The sequence below is a fragment of the Halyomorpha halys genome, unplaced genomic scaffold (genome assembly GCF_000696795.3).
Source record: "Halyomorpha halys isolate HHAL.00 unplaced genomic scaffold, Hhal_1.1 Scaffold47.1, whole genome shotgun sequence".
NCBI lineage: Eukaryota > Metazoa > Arthropoda > Insecta > Hemiptera > Pentatomidae > Halyomorpha > Halyomorpha halys.
In genome coordinates, this window is record NW_027114806.1 from 1,554,335 (window position 1) to 1,573,143 (window position 18,809).

The following is an 18,809-nucleotide window of genomic DNA, read 5'->3' on the forward strand; positions in this document are numbered from 1 at the left end:
TTTAATAATAATAGATAAAATAAAATAAATTATGGGTGCTTTAATAAATTAACTATTTGGGAATAGGCTAGGGATAAGTTTTGTTTGTCTGTTTTGTGATTGACTGGGGAAGTTTCTAATTGTATAAAAATGTTTTCGGGTAACAATCGTTTGTCGTGGTTAGGGACAGAGGCTAGTATGGAGGTATTGTCAAAATCAAAAGAGTGTTTGAGTGTTAAACTATGTTCGGATAATTTTGAGGCCGTGAAGTTACGGGAGGAGACGGAATATTTGTGCTGGGTTATGCGGTCTTTAAACAATTTTTTTTTTTTCCACCAATGTAGGAAGCATTACAATTAGAAGTGGAACAGAAGATACGGTACACAACATGGAAACGGTATTGAGGAAGAATTGGATCTTTAAGATTGGTGTAAATAAAATACAGTTTGTTATGGGCTTTGAAGGCTAGGCGGAGGTTAGGGATGGAGGAATGTAATTGTTTATGAATGTTATCTGTAAGAAAGGGGATGTAAGGTAAAGATCTGTATAGGGGGATGGAAAAAGATTGTAGAGAATTTTGTGTAGATGGGGTACGGTTTTTATAATTGTAAATAAGTTTGTCAATAGTTTTAGGAGGTAAGTTGTTTAAGAGATATGCTTAATGAGGAGATCGTTATTATCATGAAATTCGGAATTAGAGAGGGAAAAAACACGATGTATAAGATTTTTGGCTGTGTTTAATTTTTGATGGTAAAGATGTTGGGAGTGACAATTTAGAAGTCTTCCTGAGTAAGTTTGTTTTGTGTACCAATCGGTGGATATAGTATTATTGGTGTTTTTTATGATGAGTAGGTCAAGAAATGGTTGCGAATTGTTTGTTTCTGATTTTACTGTAAAACGTAAGCGGTGGTGGTAGGAGTTGAAATCAAGTAAGATATCGGTGGTTTTATAAGGATTCAGTATTTCAGTATTCAGCAAGGAAGTCGTCAACATATTTTTTAATAAAAATGATGTCATTGGAAAAATGTGGAATAACGGAGTTTAGTAAATCGAAATAAGTACAATATTGGAAAGTTCGGGGGCTAGAGAATTTCCCATAGCCAAGACTGAAATTTGTTTTAAAAAATGGCCCTGGAATGTGAGAAATGCTGACCGCACCCCCCCCCCCTCCGACAAACTTCTCCAATCATTAATCTACGGTCAACTATCTACACCTCATTATAAATAATATTGTTAAGTATTTTGAATTGTTGAGGATCATAGATGTAATAAAAGCTGTTTTATGATAGATTGTCCCTGAGGATGGCCGAAGTGACCGAAACGTCGGACTTGTAAAGAAAATAAAAGGTTTTGAGGTTATAATGGATAATTTTTTTTTAAAATATCTTTCTTGAAATTTACAACTATATATTACATAATACATTTAGTAAATATGATCTTAGTTAAAATGGAGTGTTACAGGCGTGTAGAGCAGACCCATTAGCTGGTCGATCTTCTTTTCAGGTGCCTCGGAGGATTGTCAGGCATAGAAGAGGATGCAAGGTTAGAAACTAGGGGGATTTGAGTGGTTAGGGAGTTTATAATGGAAGGAGTGATATCTGGTTCGGGCTAGATCGGTTACATAGGGAACATTAAGGTCTTTATTTGTGTCAAAATAAGGAGCATTGAGGATTTTACGAAGGATTTTGGATTGTAAAGATTGAATACGGGAGGAATTCGAAGGTTTAGTGGAGCCCCAAAGCTCAACTCCATAAGTCCAGATTGGCCTTATTCCAGTCATATAGATCAGTCTTTTGTAATGTGGTGGAAGTTTAGACCGTTTGTCTAGTAAGTGCTGTAATAGTCGAAATCGACGTGCAGTTTCCTGTATTTTCAGTCTTGTGTGAGGATTCTAGGTTAATCGTTTGTCGAAATGTAGTCCAATCTAGCGGATCTGTTCAACAGGGGTAAGAATAACATTATTAAATGAAACTGTAGGGCAGTCGGTAAGTTCTGCGACGAAGGGTAAATGTGATTTGATGGGATTTGTTGGAATTTATCTAAATCCTCCAATTACGACAACATTCTTCGAGGGCTATAGGATTGGAGAGTTTGGGATACAATTAATGAGATATTATTAACAGCGAGCACACATGTGTCATCGGTATACGTGGTGAGGATAGTGTTAGGATTGGTTGCAATGTCAGCTGTACAGATGGTGTAGAGGATAGAACCAAGGATACTACCTTGAGGATAAAATTTAAATTATTTTTAAACAACATTAACCAGTCTGAAGCAAGTATTTAAGATTATAAATAAAATATATTTCCTATCTTAGATCTCATATTTATAAATATTTTAGTCAATTCTATTCATATTTTGGTTAATTATCATCAATAATGATTTGTTGTAATTGCCCAAAACAAAACATAATTTAATTTTCTTTCCCCTTAAATTTCCTTTCCCCATTTTTTGGTCTAACGTTTCATGATACGTAGGAAATTGAATAAAAATAAATCTCCTAAACTGATGAATAGATTTATTCCCATTTTTCACTGAGTCAAAAGTCACCCTACAATGATCCCCATCAAACTATGAAATTCATGGTGACCATCCAACATTTAATTTCAAAATGGTGGCCATTTCGAGGTTTCACACGCTCATATTCCGGTTATTTACAAAGTCTATTACATTTAGTTTTGGTTTATAATTTTTTTACGGCATTATTTACTTTTACTGATGTTTGAGTGTAAATAGAAAGCTTTTATAACTTCAATGATTAGTAAAAATGCACTTTTAAGCATTAAAAAAAAAAATTCAGAATTGGTCTTCTGACCCTGAGTTGAGGGTTGGGGTGTTATGAGCAGACCACCCCAACCTTCGAATGTTCTGGCACATATTTCTTCGAATCCCACTGGTTAACATTAAGGTAACAAGAAATACTTATAAAGGCGATCATTGCCGATGTCTTAGGTTTCTCCAAGTCACTTTGTGGGTGAACTTCGGCATTTGGCAGAATCCGGTTGAGTGCACTAAGCTTTATGTCTTATTATTTTTAATATATCTAGTTTTTACTAAAATCTTGTTTATATTATTGAAGCTTGACCTTCTCAAGAGTCTAGAAGGATAAGGTCACTTCCACACTCCCAAGTTTAACCCTTCAGAGTTAACCTTTGTAACCACAGCACGAAAAAAAATTGGTCTCATATTTCCTCTTAATTTCAATCTGAAGTAAAGATCATATCAGAGGACAATATTAAGTTTTAATACTCAAGTTACACGAGGGTAATAAAGCCATCGTGTATAATTCAAGGGCGAAGGCAGCCGGGCAGGCGTTACAGTCAGGCTAACAAGCAAGCAACATTCAAGGTCCTCCTTTCTTGTTCATTTTAAAATATGTTTACTTGGAGACGTTGAAAATTATCTCAAAATACACAACCTTTTGAATAAATTAGTCCACTTGTTATCTAGATAACGTGCTTGTAATAAATCTTCTTCCTGTCCCCTATTGCCACTATGTCTTCATTATATAATGGTATGGATCGCTGTTTCTCTTGTCGCTAACGTCAAACTATTAGAGACCAAAACCGAATACTAATTCCTCCAAAACTGTAAACATTTCTACTAATTAATGCGATGAGTTGGAGATTTTTCAAAGATGGTGTGATTTTTTTTCGACAATGTTTTCGAAAAGAGTTTATCGGCATGCATGCAGAATATTATATAAAAACGTTGATGTATCTTATCTGATAAGAGGTAAACTCCCTAATTCCTACAGCCATGGATGTATTTGAATGTTCCTTCAGTTTCCATGTTCTATTCGGTGCGATATTTTACTGTTTGGATTATGCAGAAAGCACTCCAAAAGTGGAACAGGTGCAACGCCTTATTGGTTCTGTGCTCATCATCCATAGTGGGCTGTTGAAACTGGTACCAGGAGCTATTGAATTTACCATGGATACCTAGGCAACCACCTATTTATCAAAAGAATTTCAAAATCAACATTTTTTTTTCATGGTATCCAGCTTTCAATTAAATCATCTGGCGATTCGATTACTTTGTTTAGCTTATTGAAAGCACTTAGTTGAAATCGATTAGTTAAAAGATTAATTTTATAGCCGCTGCTATTGAATAATGGATTGACGGATAAATGAAGTAAGACATCAAAAGTTAATTGCTTTCTTAAAACTTTCGATCCTTAAATAATACCTCGATTCATCATTTTTTTGTCTTTAGTTCAAATATATCATGCAATTGGATTGAATGATATAAAAATGGACTTTAGAAATGTGAAATGTGGTTCTGTCCGAGGAAGGACGTTATTTAAATTTCTTCAAAAGGAATGTGATGGGAAATGAAATCTTTCCTTAGAATTATATTGGAGTGTGGTTAGAGACATCTACAAAAAGAATACCTAAAATGATAAAAAAAGTTCTTACCATGTCATTATTTGAATTTGCTTCCTCGTGTTTAACGAAGGATATCGCTATTGGTCATCCTTTGTGAAAGATTGTGCGCAGTAAATAATAGCCGGGCAGGCACGTACTAAAATGAGAAAAGGAATTTCCACAGCCTATCATACCATGTCTATAAATATCTGGGACCTCATTGGATATTTTTTCAGTTTCATCTCTGCGCTTGCCTGAGGTTTTCGGCGCAAAACAATGGGAAGATAAATAAGAAGATTACTCCTTTCCACATTCGCGATTCGGATAATTACCAAGGTTCCATTCTCCGTTGCAAAGGAAACAAGACGGGCGGCGCGGACTACTGTCGCTTGTTAATATTCTGACTGAGGTGGATTCGAAAATAAATTTCCTCTTCATAATTATAGTTGGCTTTATAGAAGATAAATACAGCGTTCGGTCGTTTACTGTTAACCTCATCAGACACTAATTCCAGGCGTCGACCATGCCAGAGTAACCGACGTTTCTTCAACCTCAATCGACCTTTTAGAAGGACAGGAAATGGTAAAAAGTTTTAGATCAAAAGCAGTTATTAAAGCATTCAAATAATTAATGGAAGTAAGAAATAAATCACGACGAAACAAATTACTTATTCATTGATTCCATGTGTTAAACAAATTGAAATATGTTACATTGATTTTTAATTATATTGATATGGTTGAAATTGGAACACATGTCTCAATAAGCAATTAAGAAAGGAAATCCTCGGGCTTCTAATACACTCTAATACTAACACACTCTGACTGAATGATAGATCAATAGACGCAATGATCTATTCTTGTAATCGATTCCATTTTGGTTCTAATCTTGGTCGCTATTTCAAGTCTATTTTCATTATCGAACCTCTACTCCAAGCACTTCCTCTGTCTTACTCTCACAGGCTATTAAATATGAAGTCATTTATTAAGAAAACCTGTAATTTACAGCATGTTATTATTCTGTTATCTTATTTGCAGTGTTAATAGCCCTTAGATAAACAAAGAAACAAAGTTAACCAGGAAATCTGTGCAATAATTTCCTGTACTTATGTTTAAGGGTTCCATTGAATAAAACACTTTAGAAATTTAATTTTTCCAAGAATGTGTTAATAAGACTAATGCTAGAATTGCGAAAGAATTTTAAATTATATAGTTAATAAAGCTCAAACTACTTTTCTTATTTAAAATAATACTCTATACACTTATCATTATTATTATGCTTTTTTTTTTTAACAGAAGTTAAACTTAATATTTAAAATTCAGAAGCGATGTTAAATCTATGCATTGCTAATTGTTTGAATATTAAAATGTGTTAGATGTATCAAATTTTATCGAAATGTTTAATTATTGATAGGGGATGTAAATAAGAGTATCATTAAATTTTATTTCAATTCAGTATTCATACTTAATGGATTTATTAAGGTAAATATCATCTTAGGGCCGCCCGTAGCTCAGTGGTTAAGACACGGTCTTGCCAATTTGATGTCTATTGACGGTGCCGGTTCGAATCCGGCCTGGGGCGTCGACTTTTTTCATTGAGTGGCGGTCCCACAAAATGAAAAACTTTGACCCCCCAACCATGGTTAGGCAGTATTAGGACTCCAATGGGAGTCTTGGCCGAAAAAACAAAACAAAAAAAAAGTAAATATCAAGGAAACTGATATTCTTATGAGTTAATCATTAAAAACTGCTTTATAGTACGTTTCCTCAACATCATATAGAATGCTAATAGACATCTGTTGGTCTCATGATTCCTTAAATATTTGCGAAAATAAAGGTTACTAAATGTTAATTTTCTGTTATTTAAAAAAAATAAAAATTTTGTGATGGTTTAAATGCTGATTCTTATATATATTTTTTTTGTTGGAAAAAATATAGTTTTTTAAAAATTGTATCTCAGAAACTTATTAAGGAGCTGATATCTATTAGCATTCCAATTGAAGTTATCTTAATGCACTATAAAGTAGTTTGTGATTGTACGAGTATTTTCTACTATAAATAGACAAAATTCTAAGTTCTTGTATTTGGAAAAAATTGTTGATTTTTGAAAAATTCAAAATAGATGATATTAATTTTTTATTGTGTGGCTGATAGTTTTAAAGATATTGAGCGCTGAGTAAAAAATGAGGGAAAATTTTAGACTTCAGTTTTTCGGTTACCATTTCGTTATTTTTTTTTTAATGAATGGGATAATCTTTTTCAATCTGAAATATTTATAATCAGTCAATTTTTGACATGCAAGGAAAAAATGACTCTTAGGACTCAAAAAAATAAATGGTGACAAAAAAAAGAAGGAAATTGTGTGAACTAGTTCGTATCCAAAATCTATTTGTACTGTAATACTCTGCCTATATAATATAATAGGTTAATCGAAAATTTTATTATAGTGTTTTAGAGGAACTTATGAAGAACTTCTCACAGTTCTAATAGACTTAATAATACTTTTTTAATAATAAAATAAATATTAAAGAATGAATAAACGAGAAAATTTAGAAGAATACACGACACTGAATTAAGGGAACTACATCAGGTAAATATACTTCAGGTTATAGCATTAAGATTAATGTAGATAGCATAGCGAATAAGATGGGCGTGTAAGGTTGGAGGACTTAAGGAGGACGGGTAAACGTCCCAGGGGTGGATCGAAACGTTGATGGGAGGATTACGTTAGGACTGATTTTGTAGATTTGGGTATGGAAGGATGTCACTAGATAGAAGTGTGTATAGAACGATTGGTGGTATCGGCCTTCGGGTTAGCTAAACCTTTATTATTATTACTAATAATATATAATAGTAAAATAAGGATCTTATATCAGAAGGAAGTTAACAGAACGTGGATGAGAGATCTAATCGTGCAATACCTCACTCTAGCTTAATGCAATCATTAGATCCATAATTAAATGAACCATGTGAAGGAATAAAAGAGAGTATGCACAAAAAACGAAAAAAAAATATTGGATAGTAGTAACACAATATAGATAATTTTGATTATTTATTGAATAATTTAAGTGAATTACGCAGATAAGGGCTGTAATAATTTAACACAGTTTCAAATTTATATCTATATTAACGACTATTATAAAGTATGGTGATAGCTAATTTGTTCATAATATGATGAGTTTAGTAATGTAATAAAAACTAAAATAAAACATTTATTCATAAATTGTCCTAGGAAATATATCAATTTCTTTGAAATGCTAGAATGTTGAAAAATTGAAGGTTTGGAAACAAATTGAATGTATAGTCACGAATTGCAGATCTCTCTAATTAGTGAAGAGCCACATCGATGTTATTTTGAAAACTCCCTTGAATATTAAAACAAGACTGCCATCAAGGAACCGTGCCTTGACTTTGAGATTTATTCATTTTGAACAACACTTGACGTAACAGCTTGTGACGTCGGAGTCATATCACTTATTTGTTTGATCAACTCGGTATGGACTGCACCCTTAAAATAGGCAAATATTCCTTTCTTAACGCATGTATTTCTGTCAAGTGACTACCAACTTTAAAAATTGCAATCAAATTAACTGAGAAAAAAAAAGATATTTTTCTGCAGACCTCTCATTGGGCATACGTATGAGGGTGAACCGAAAATTAAGGTCTTCTATATTTAATAATCCTTTATGCTGGAAGAGTCTTATGGAATTAAAAGGATTTAGTGAATGACATAAATTCTTCCTTATTAAAAAACAATAGTTTATTTAATATCATCAGCAACGTTTCGGGAGATTTCCCCCATCTTCAGGCTGCTGTTAACAAAAACCTATATATTACATATAATTTTCTCCTATTTGTCATTCTTGCTAATATATTACAATATTAATGTCATTTAATGAGTACAATTTGCTAATAATGGTAATACATTTTAGGAGAATCATACATTCTGACTCTGACATTTGTCTAATTTATCTACATACTCGCCACTTCGGTCTATCCATTTTGGAGACGCCGAGATAGTTTTTGTTTGTCTAGTTCCCCGCCATGTCCTTGAGAAAGCATTGAATTTCATTTTTCACCTCATCGGAGCTGAATCGCGTTCCAGCCAAGTAGGGAACATAGAGAAGTGATAGTGTTCTACGTTTATTGTGATCCTAGTAGACATGATATTGACAAACAATTCCACTTTTCGATTCCAGAGCACAGTAGCCATAGCTGTCAGACAATGTAGGTTTACATTTTTGTAGATTTATATTTGCTGGGAACACAATAAACCATGACAGATACTCTGAAATACTAAAAAGAAAAAAATCAGACGGATAATATAAAATGGTTTATTTTTTTTTCTGTACAATTAAAACCCAAAAATGTCTTGGTTTTTAATTTTTTTTTAAGGAGAATATTTAGTCAGGATCACACTCAATCAACAAATGTTTCTCCTAATTAGGAGTACGCATTTTATAGAGGCTCTGTATCCCCTAATAAGGTCTACCGAACCAAGATTCGCTCCACCGCTGATAAAGCCGAATAAATTATTATTTATCACAGCTTGACTTGAGCTCAGAAGATAGGAGCATAGTGCCAAGTTAACCTTCACACATTAATTTTATGATGGTTTTGCTTTTGGGCATTATGTCATAAAATATCTCAAGGGCATGGACTGCGTTAACGCTGCCCTCGTAGGACATCAGCTATCATATAATAGCCTGTGGCTTTATAAATTCGTTTCTTTTATTATATAGATTTCTAAATTATTATTTAAAAAAATCCTGGGAATCTGTCAATGGTCTAGGTCCTATTTATTCTTATTTCCTGGAAATTTAGAGGAGTCTAGAAAGCATCAAACCTTCAATGTTGATAAAACCTCCTCCCTTTAGTTCTAAACCTATTCCCCACCTTTCCTCACTAGACATATAGATTAGGTGAGAGATCGAAATATTCACATTCTGACGTAAGAGCTAAGAAGATGAGTCGAATAGAATTGTCGAATGACAGTATATTAGACTAGTTTTGTATACAGTTTGAAAATAAATATGTAAGAGTCTCTTCATCTTTATCTTTTTGTATAAAGTAATTAAAGGCTACCACACACAATCTTGCCGTCGAAAACCAAGACTATAAAGTGCCGGGACGGGGTTCAATCAGACAGTGGTGCCGAAGATCATTTTTTTCTATGTAAACATTCATTAAGTCGTAAGAATTGCAGCGGATGCTCCTTGGTTTGTAAGAAACAGCCAATTGCATCAGGAATTACAAATAGAGACAATAGAGGGTTACATCAAAAAAAGGTTCTTGTCGTTCCACTCCAAGTTACCAACAGTTGAAGGAGCAGTGACCTACAACTTGGTAAACCCAACCACAACCCGAAGACTGAAGCCCAGGTTGCTGCAGGACATCCTGTTATTTATCAGTTCTGTTATTGTCACTCTAAAATTTTATTTTATTTTGGAGTCATTTATTTATTTTGTTAAATCCATAAAAGTGATTGTTTTTATCAACTTTACTTTTATCTTTTATAATTAATAATTATTTTATCTTAATTTATTTTTATTTATAACATTGTATATAGTTAGGGGTGTCTTTTGTATGAGATTATACCCCCCCATAATCAGTTTAAAAAAAAAATTGTACCTCTTACATCAACCATGTAAGGCCCACCAGGGCGATCTGGTATTAAATAAATAAAATCCATTCAGATATGGCTTGAAGTTGTAGTTGTTCTTGCTCTGTTTATGTTTTTAGATTGACAATAAACTTTGTACTAGTACAGCGTTCAAGGTCTTCTAGTCTTTTATGACTTATTTTCATGACTATAATTATTTTCAGAATTGTTTTGAAACTCATATTTCTCATAAAGAGGATTAAACAGTCATATTTAGGAAGTTATACGATATTTTCATAGTGATGTTCAAGGAATTAAACCATATCCCACGACTCTATCCGTCTTCACTGAACGTCATTTAGATTGTACAAATGGTAAATATAATTACTTTTGCTCTTCCATAAAAATATTAATCTCTTCAAACCTTCCAGGAACTCCTCTCTTGCTTACGTCAAAGTTAATTCTTGAGACCCAACCCGCGATCCGGTTTTGGACCTCCAGGAAACATTTGCATTTTCGAAGGCTGCTCTACGGATTAAACCGCCTTATGTCAATATATAGGCATATGCTTACTTATTCTGCAACAGAATCCATAAAAATCTAAATATTTTCACGACTCTAACAGGGTATATCGAATGTCTTTGGATCGATTTTTCGCAAATAAACATTTCCGTGTTGATTTCTTGATCATTGCAACAAGGTCAGTGCTTATACAAAATTTTTCATCACGGCACTCTTGTTGAATGGGCTTTGTACGACTGCAGTTTCCAATCTTTTTACTTGATTCAAAACATTTCTTGGCTCTCCTGTTGTGCTAAACAACTTGGGACATAATTATGATTGAAGCGGTTAAATATGCAAGAAAAGAAGAAAAAACAGTGCAAAGTAAATTCTGGAATTAACTTTATATTTACTATTTTAAATTTAATTTTTTTTTGTAATATTTTTGAACGGGGCATTCGGAGAAGTTCCGCGAGATAGTTTAGGAATGGGTCATTCCACCTCAACTCAACGCAGTTTTGAACCTTACCATCTCGGAGTTTCATCAAAATTTGCAAAGGTGTTGTATAGATATTCTAACCGTTGTTAGTTTTAGCTGAAAATACGGAGCACATTATTTGTATCAAACGATAATCAAGGCATTACGCCATTTTCCTACTTCTGCCAAAACGTTTCCGCCGCCTAAAAATTGTTGGGAAACCCTGCTCGCTCTTAACATTCACCATATTTTTCATAAAGAACAATCTAGTTGTAATTGTTCCTTATTTATTTATCATTAAAAATATTCCTTCTACTAGAACAACGAAATAAAACGAATTCCATAGCTTTTTGGCTGAAATGTTTGTGCTCAATGGCTCTCTTAAAAATGGTGAACTAAACTCGGTTTGCTTTGTTTATTAATTCTATTTTTTTGTTTTTTGAAATTTAATAAAAGGAGAGACGAGAGAGAAAATAGACTGAAGAATAGCGGGAGGAATAGTCCAGGAGTATGAAGGGGAATTGAAGTAGAGGGAAGGCGGTGTGTGGATGAATCGAAAATGATATTCGCATGGTCCTTGCTGGCCGGTTCGTAAAAAAAAAAAAAACTAAACCTTTGAACATTTTTTAGTCTTGAATTTCCCATGTAACTTTTTTTGGTTAACCTTTATTTCTAAGAGAACCATTGCATAATAAATTATGATGTAAGCTATAATGAAAGAAAATTAAATTTACTTAATTCGTTCAATGTTCTAGTATAACCAATATTTTTGATGATTTTTCTAATATCTTTATATCTAAGATATATTTTTGGGAAAAATAGTCGATATTGGAAAGCTGTGTCTTGAAAAATAATGATTGTATAGAGCTCATTTTGGTTTCAAACTGTAGCAAACGTTAAATACTATAACGTAAAAAAAAAAAAAAAATGCTATTCTGTCAGGCATTTTTTTAAAAATTTCGTATACAATTTATTAATGACAAATGGAGATTTTGGCTATGATTGGAGGTATAGAACAACAATTATTGTTAGAATATAAACGAAAAAAATTAATTTTTTGGTAATTTTGTTTAGTCCCAGTTATCTATATGTCGTCGTATCATCAAGAAATCCCACATCTAAACCAAGAATAATGTCGAACCCCATATCGGAATAATCTATTCAATTAGGATTGGAGCATTACCTCCATATTCTTCATAAAGCTTTTAGTGCTTCGTTCCTTTTATAGTCTTATCGATTAACAAAAACTCATTCCATTTCCATGCTAATACATTTTCCGGATGTTTATGCAAGCGAGACTAAGTATTAAATAAAGTTGTAACTTGATGGATTAAATAACGTTTTTTTTTCAAAATACATTTACTGATAATAATTCTCTTTCGAACTATCAAAATTATAACCCGGCCTTCAAAACACGTTTTTTTGAGGACAGGAACGAGGTAGACTGTCCCGAAAATAATGGATAGAAAACATGCAAGGAGATCAAAGGTTTCGTGTTTTTTTCGCTAATGAGCACGACAGACTTGAAGGAAAGGAAATAACATTTAATTTATATTTTTTTGCCTGAATTATATATCATATTAACAAAGATTTCTTCGTTTTATTATTATAAATAAATGATGTTTATGGTGATGATTTCTGCGGTAAATTAAGATATGCCTTGAATCGATGCAGAACAGGCTTTTGATCGAGCCTGGCACCCGACTGCTATACAAGATGCGCAAATCACTACTCCCTATATACTTCCTCATTATCCGTTCTTACCTTTCTCACGGATTATTTAAAGTAAATCACAACAGAGCTTATTCATTCCTCTTTCCTCAGTCTCTGGTGTGCCTCAGGGTAGTATTTTTGGTTCTATTCTTTATACAGTTTTTACAACTGACATTCCAACCCATCCTAACACTAACCTCATCAAGTATGCCGATTATAAATGTCTATTGTCAGTGAATAATGACCATTCCATTGCAATCCAAACCCTCCAATACCACACCACCACGCTTGAGGAATGGTGTCAGAACGGGAGAATTAAAATAAATTCCTACAAATTTACTCACTTTTATTCTTCGTTGTAAATCCTAGACATCCTGCCCCACGATATCCGTTAAAAATACCCCATTTATTCCTGTCGAACAGATCCATTACCTAGGACAACATTTCGACAAACGGCTGACTTGGAATCCTCATACTAAACTGAAATGACAAGAAACTGCTCATTACAACACTTACTAGACAAACGGTTCCAACTAATTATAAAAGACTCATTTATATGACTACAATAAGGCCTATCTGGAGTTGAGCTTTGGGATTCCCCTGAACCATCGAATTCATCTCGTATGAAATCCTTACAGTCCTAAATCCTTAATGCTCCTTACTGTGTCACAAATCAAGTCATCCATCAGGAGCTCAATGTTCGTTATATTGCTGATTTGGCCAGGATCAGATACCAATTCTTGCATAATAAACTTTTCAACCATCCAAACACACTTGACTTCTTCTTTAATACTTTATAATCCTTTTAGTCGTCTGAAAAAAAGATTCTCGAGATCGTCTCCTCTAGAAATGTTATAAGAGTTCTATTCTCCACATGTCTGTATCATTCCATTCTCTAACTAACATCAAATTTACTTGTATATATTTTAATTCAGTAGTAAATAACAATAAATAAATTTTTAAAAAACTGAACGCAACTAAAGTCCTATACAGAGAGATATTGAAAGGTGTGAAATTTTTCCGTTAAAATAATTAATATAATAATAATCAAGGGTGACGTAGAATGTGACTTAGCTTTAGTTGGAAAACAACGTTTTATTTATTTTAAAACAAATGAGTATGTGAGGAATACCTGAAATATGTAAGTGTGATAAAATTATTCATTTCAAAACACGATTACACTTAATGGACATTTTCACAGACATCTTCTGACATCGGCAATCAGCTTCATGTCTTAGAGCCTGATTTTGCATCATTCATTTAGCTAATTGCTTCATTAAAAAGGTACAATTTTTTACAAAAAAGCAATAGCGAGTGCAATGAAAAAAAAGAAATTGCTAGGCTATTTTTCAGAACCGGAAATATCTCCTAAACAAAGGGTTTGCGGACATACCTTTAAAAGAATTTTTTTCTTGTTTTGAGGTCCTTAATTCATATTTTCAGTTTGGCCACTTAACCCTGAAACACCCTGTATGTATCTGCTAATACTGATACAATTTTGATGTTTTTTCTTCATAACTTTTTTCCCGCTATTTATTGGTATTTATGACATTTTTGTGCTCAATACACCATTATAAAGAATTATCGACAAGTAATGTAAAGATTTAAACAACTAGGTTCCATTTATGGTATAAATAACTTAATTTGAAATTCCATGAGAGCATATCGTTACCATAATGCATAATTGTTTATAGTTCATTTTTTTCAAATTCGATATCATTTTGTTCCTTGTGATATTCTGCTTCAAATCCATAATGTTCTAATTGTTGTCTTAGTTCAAGTATACAATATTTAAAAGCATACCCGTGGTTAAGACTTATTTTGGAGGTGTTCCAACAATAATTAAAACTTTGAAAAAAATACCTTAGGTTGTTTTGTTTTGTAGTAACAAGAATAATTTTTTTTTCTTTTATTTTTATTCGGTGCGTAGATATATTAAAATGATGGAACTTGTATGCTATGTAATAAATGATGTAGTTAACTTCAAATACTGTGTAATATATGTTTAACTCATAGTTTTCTTGCGCAGTCATAAGTTTTCTTTGCGCTGAATAGCTCGGAGTTGCCTCGATGGTCTTGCACAGGAAGTTTTAAGACCTGTTCAAGGATAGAGCGACAATAATTCTCACCGACAAAGGAACCACAAGAACAGTTCAGGCGGAGGTGTTCACCGAACGATCTCTCAGATGCAGGTAATAGTTTTACAGGAATTTGTTTTTAGTAGTGATAATTATTTATATCCAACAAACGCGGCAAAATAATTGAATAATTACAAGATTACGCGGCGGAACGATGATGTTCAATTAAATTCATGATTCTGACATCATTGGGGAAACTTGACAAACGTCATTGTAAACTGGTCCGATAATCATAAAATATTTTGAAGTGAATGAATGATTTACAGCCAATTTTATAACAACAAAAGGTAAAATATGTTTTATAGTTTCAAAATTATTCACCGTTGCAATCTGCGAAATTTTTTTTTTTTTTCTCAAACTTTGTATAGGCTTTGAAGACTTATCGTTGATAACATCGAATGTTCAAATAATGTTTTACAAAAACCTGATCATCACAGTTTCAATTCCCTCAGTTCAGCGTTGTTGTAGACTTCTAAATTCTCCCGTAAACTCATCCTTTTGCGGTCTAAATATTTTACGTAATATTTTCTTACGATTTTCGCATAAACAATATAATCAAACTCTTTAAAAAGGTTTATAAAATATCATACAATAAGATATACGACTATAGGATTTGTAAGCTTAATTAAAGAATAAATAATTTTAATTTAAAAGTTTTTTGAACCCTAAAATTTCAGTTTGATATTCCTACTGAAATATAGGTCGACTTATACTGAGAAAAAATTCAGCTGCGCCCCTTGAAAGAAAAAATTCTTTACTATGTTTACAATGGTTTGTTATTTTTCTTACGAATCCTCGCGAAATCCCTTGATATGTCCTTTACTAGAATTGAAGAACATACAATTATCACTTTAGAAGTTTAAAACTAATGTAGTTTCTATTGTTTTTCAGTTGTTGAAATATTTCGTCCTAATACTTTTTAGTATTGATTTTTTATATATTTTAATATTTTTTAGTATTGAGTGATAGATTTGTGCATAAACCTCGGGAATATTTGAAAAGGGCATTTTAATGCAATTTCCGGAATATTATATTTTATACTTTAGCTGCTCTGAATAATATTTTTGGATGTCAAACGTACAATATATTTGTAGTTTTTGAGACTCTGGGACATTCCTGATAAGTGTTGAGAGACGATTTTTGTATGATTGCTTATTAATTGGGAACAAATATTAACACGACGAATAAAATTAACCTCTAATGCTTGATAATTTACAGTAAAATTGTGGGAATTATATGCTATTAAACGGTTTCCTCTTAGTGAATTAATACACTTTTGAATTTAGGCTGTCGGAAATTTAAGATTAAAAAATAAAATTTTGAATTCAGATGATATATAAATAGGTGGAGAGAATTGATAAAAGTGAAATTTGTTATTAAAGTTTTTTGATAATTTTAACATCAGTTAGGCTTTTTTCCTTGTTCCTCTTCATCCTCTTTTTCTATTTTCTCATCATCTCCACTCTTGATAATGTAACATTGTAACAGATACAACGAATATATAATGAGCTTAAGCACTTTTTTCTTTGCTGTTTGTATTTAAGGCTTTCCCGGTTTACTGAAGTACTTAAAACTTCAGCTCTTCATTTTTTATAGTTCTTTTACTGGGATATAGATAGCAGCAGCTCCGAACTCCCATGAAGTATTTGTATGAACTACAAATTTTGAATAAATGTTCTATCCAAAACGGTTAACATAATTACCAGCAATAACAATTTACAATAATAAGAACCCATCCGCTCTCCCTCTACTACCCCTCAACAAATAGAAAGAAAATATAGAAATTCTCAATTAGAATATAGAATTCGCAGATTAAGCAATTTATTGTATTTTTAAAATAAATATTAACTGATATGACGAATATCAAATTATTGAGAAAAAAAAAATTCATATCACGGTGTGGTTTTTGGACCTGCTGTGTACCTGATAGAGCGGTGAAAGAATTACATTCAGGTTCCGTTAAAGGTATTTGAGTGGGTTCAAATTAAAGTGTTGTAAGTTTACAAAATGAAAAAAATAATCTGATTCAGTTTCACCACCATTAATAATTGCATAACTTAAATGGAGGTACTAGGAACCTCTATAGCAACCATAATGCAAAAATTCCATTGTAGCAGCCAGATTTGCTAACATTAGAAAGGATTTTAGTGAGACAGGCAAATAATTAGTGTTTTTTTAAAAATATTTATTATTGTATTTTCAATACTTATTATTTATAATCAAAGGTATCATGTTTTGTAGAGAATAATATTATGCAACCTGTATTTATAGCTTTTTTCGATGGTATTTTGCACAAAAAATCATTCCAACCTACTCATTTTAGTTGATGGCATAATTGGATCTTTAAAATGTCCAGAAGAAATATAATTTCTAAAATATCGAACGAAAACAGAAGAACCTGGAAGAGGTAGTGAATCGGAAAAAAAACTTTCTCATTTTTTTTCCTACTAGACCATTAACTTTCTTAATTTCTCTCTCGAATGATCTTGTATGGATTTCCTTCAAACTTATAGATTGAGTTAAGCAACATGCTCAGAAATATTGGTTCACAATTCTCAATGAACATTCCATTTGTAATTTTTTTAATCGGAGCAATGCAGTACAGAATTCCAGCGTTATCTCCATGATTCGAGTATTAGAAACAAAGGATATAATGAGATCAGAGGGAAAATTCCTTAAGAAATGTGGTCTTATGACATAAAACCGCATACCGTTGGATTGAGTATTTGCAACCAAGGACTTCCAAGGGTTTGTTTGGAATGTTGTTACGACATAAGGGAATGAGCAAATCCATGGTCCAATGTCAGCCTACAACCAGGAAGTCTGAGTCCAAATTACAAAGTCAGCCTTTAGAATATTAACGTCACAGAATAAAGCGATACGCAACGTCTGTGTAAATAATTATCTTGTAATTTTTCCTTTTAGGCTTGTGGATACGTAGGTATCTCAGAATAAAGAATTTTCTACGAATACGAAGACTTTTCTGAATCTTTTAAGTATGCGGAAAATAGCATAACTTTATCTAATAATTTAAAATAATAACATTTTGACTGGACTACTATTCAATAACTGATTAAATTAAAAAAAAAAAAAAAAGTAGGCGACCATCATTTTATTGGTATTTTCTATTATTTTCGTTTGGAAAAAGATGAAATGTTTTATAAATGCCAACTTTTATAATACCAACTCAATTCACATTTAACTCTATAATTATATTTGGAGGACTTTGGAGGCGATCGAAACCATATAACCGCAACCAAAATTTAAACAACCACTCCCACGGGACTAAGAGAAAATACTATGTATTAAAGGAACCCCAAATAGCCCAAGATACCATGAGGCAAAATAAGTTTTGTACTCGAATTTTTTGTTACTTTAACAAAACTAAATGCAGTTAACAATATAAATTAAATGAATCAACCATGGTAAGGGTGAATAAAAAATGAGTGCTATTCCAGAAGTTACAAAAAATTCTTTTTCGGTTGAGAAAAAATTGCGCGTTATTTTTTGATAGGAAAAGTTAAATTTTACCAAGATTTTTTTATGACCAACTTCCAGATCGTTTCTGACATACAGAGGAGAGAGTTATCTACAGGTTACCACCCTGTTTTAACTATGTAGGGATCAAGTTTTCATTTCGTGGAACCGCCACAGAAATAAAATTTAACTAGCTATTTAGCGCTTTAACTAGCTCGGCTACTAACTTTTTTTTTACGTAGACTATATAAGTAAAGATTAATTGTCATTAAAAAGTAAATATTGAAATATTTAAGATGCACGCCCTCTGAATTTATTTTATTAGAAACAAACCTAACATTTTCTCTCAGTTTTCATTCTGAGCTTCATATCCTTAGAACTACAAAAAACATTGAAATTACTTCATAGCTCATTATTTTAAGTACAGTAAATTTTCTAAAATATGAGCTTGAATAAATTAACTGTGTCTTGGGAACTATTAAACGTAAAACTTTCTTATACGGCTCATATTTTAGAACATTTACCCTAATTTAAATTATCTTCTATTAAGGTTTTTAG

At 32.3% G+C, this 18,809-nt stretch overlaps 1 protein-coding gene across 1 annotated transcript in view; it reads left to right on the plus strand.

The window, feature by feature from the left end:
- Positions 1 to 14,806: 14,806 nt before the first annotated feature.
- Positions 14,807 to 18,809, plus strand: part of LOC106689618 (sperm microtubule inner protein 8) — a 104,308-nt gene continuing 100,305 nt past the window's right edge. Inside the window, exon 1 of the mRNA XM_024358657.1 lies at positions 14,807 to 14,828. Coding sequence (XP_024214425.1) covers positions 14,823 to 14,828 — 6 coding nt within the window. The 5' untranslated portion in view covers positions 14,807 to 14,822. The remainder of the gene's footprint in view (positions 14,829 to 18,809) is intronic.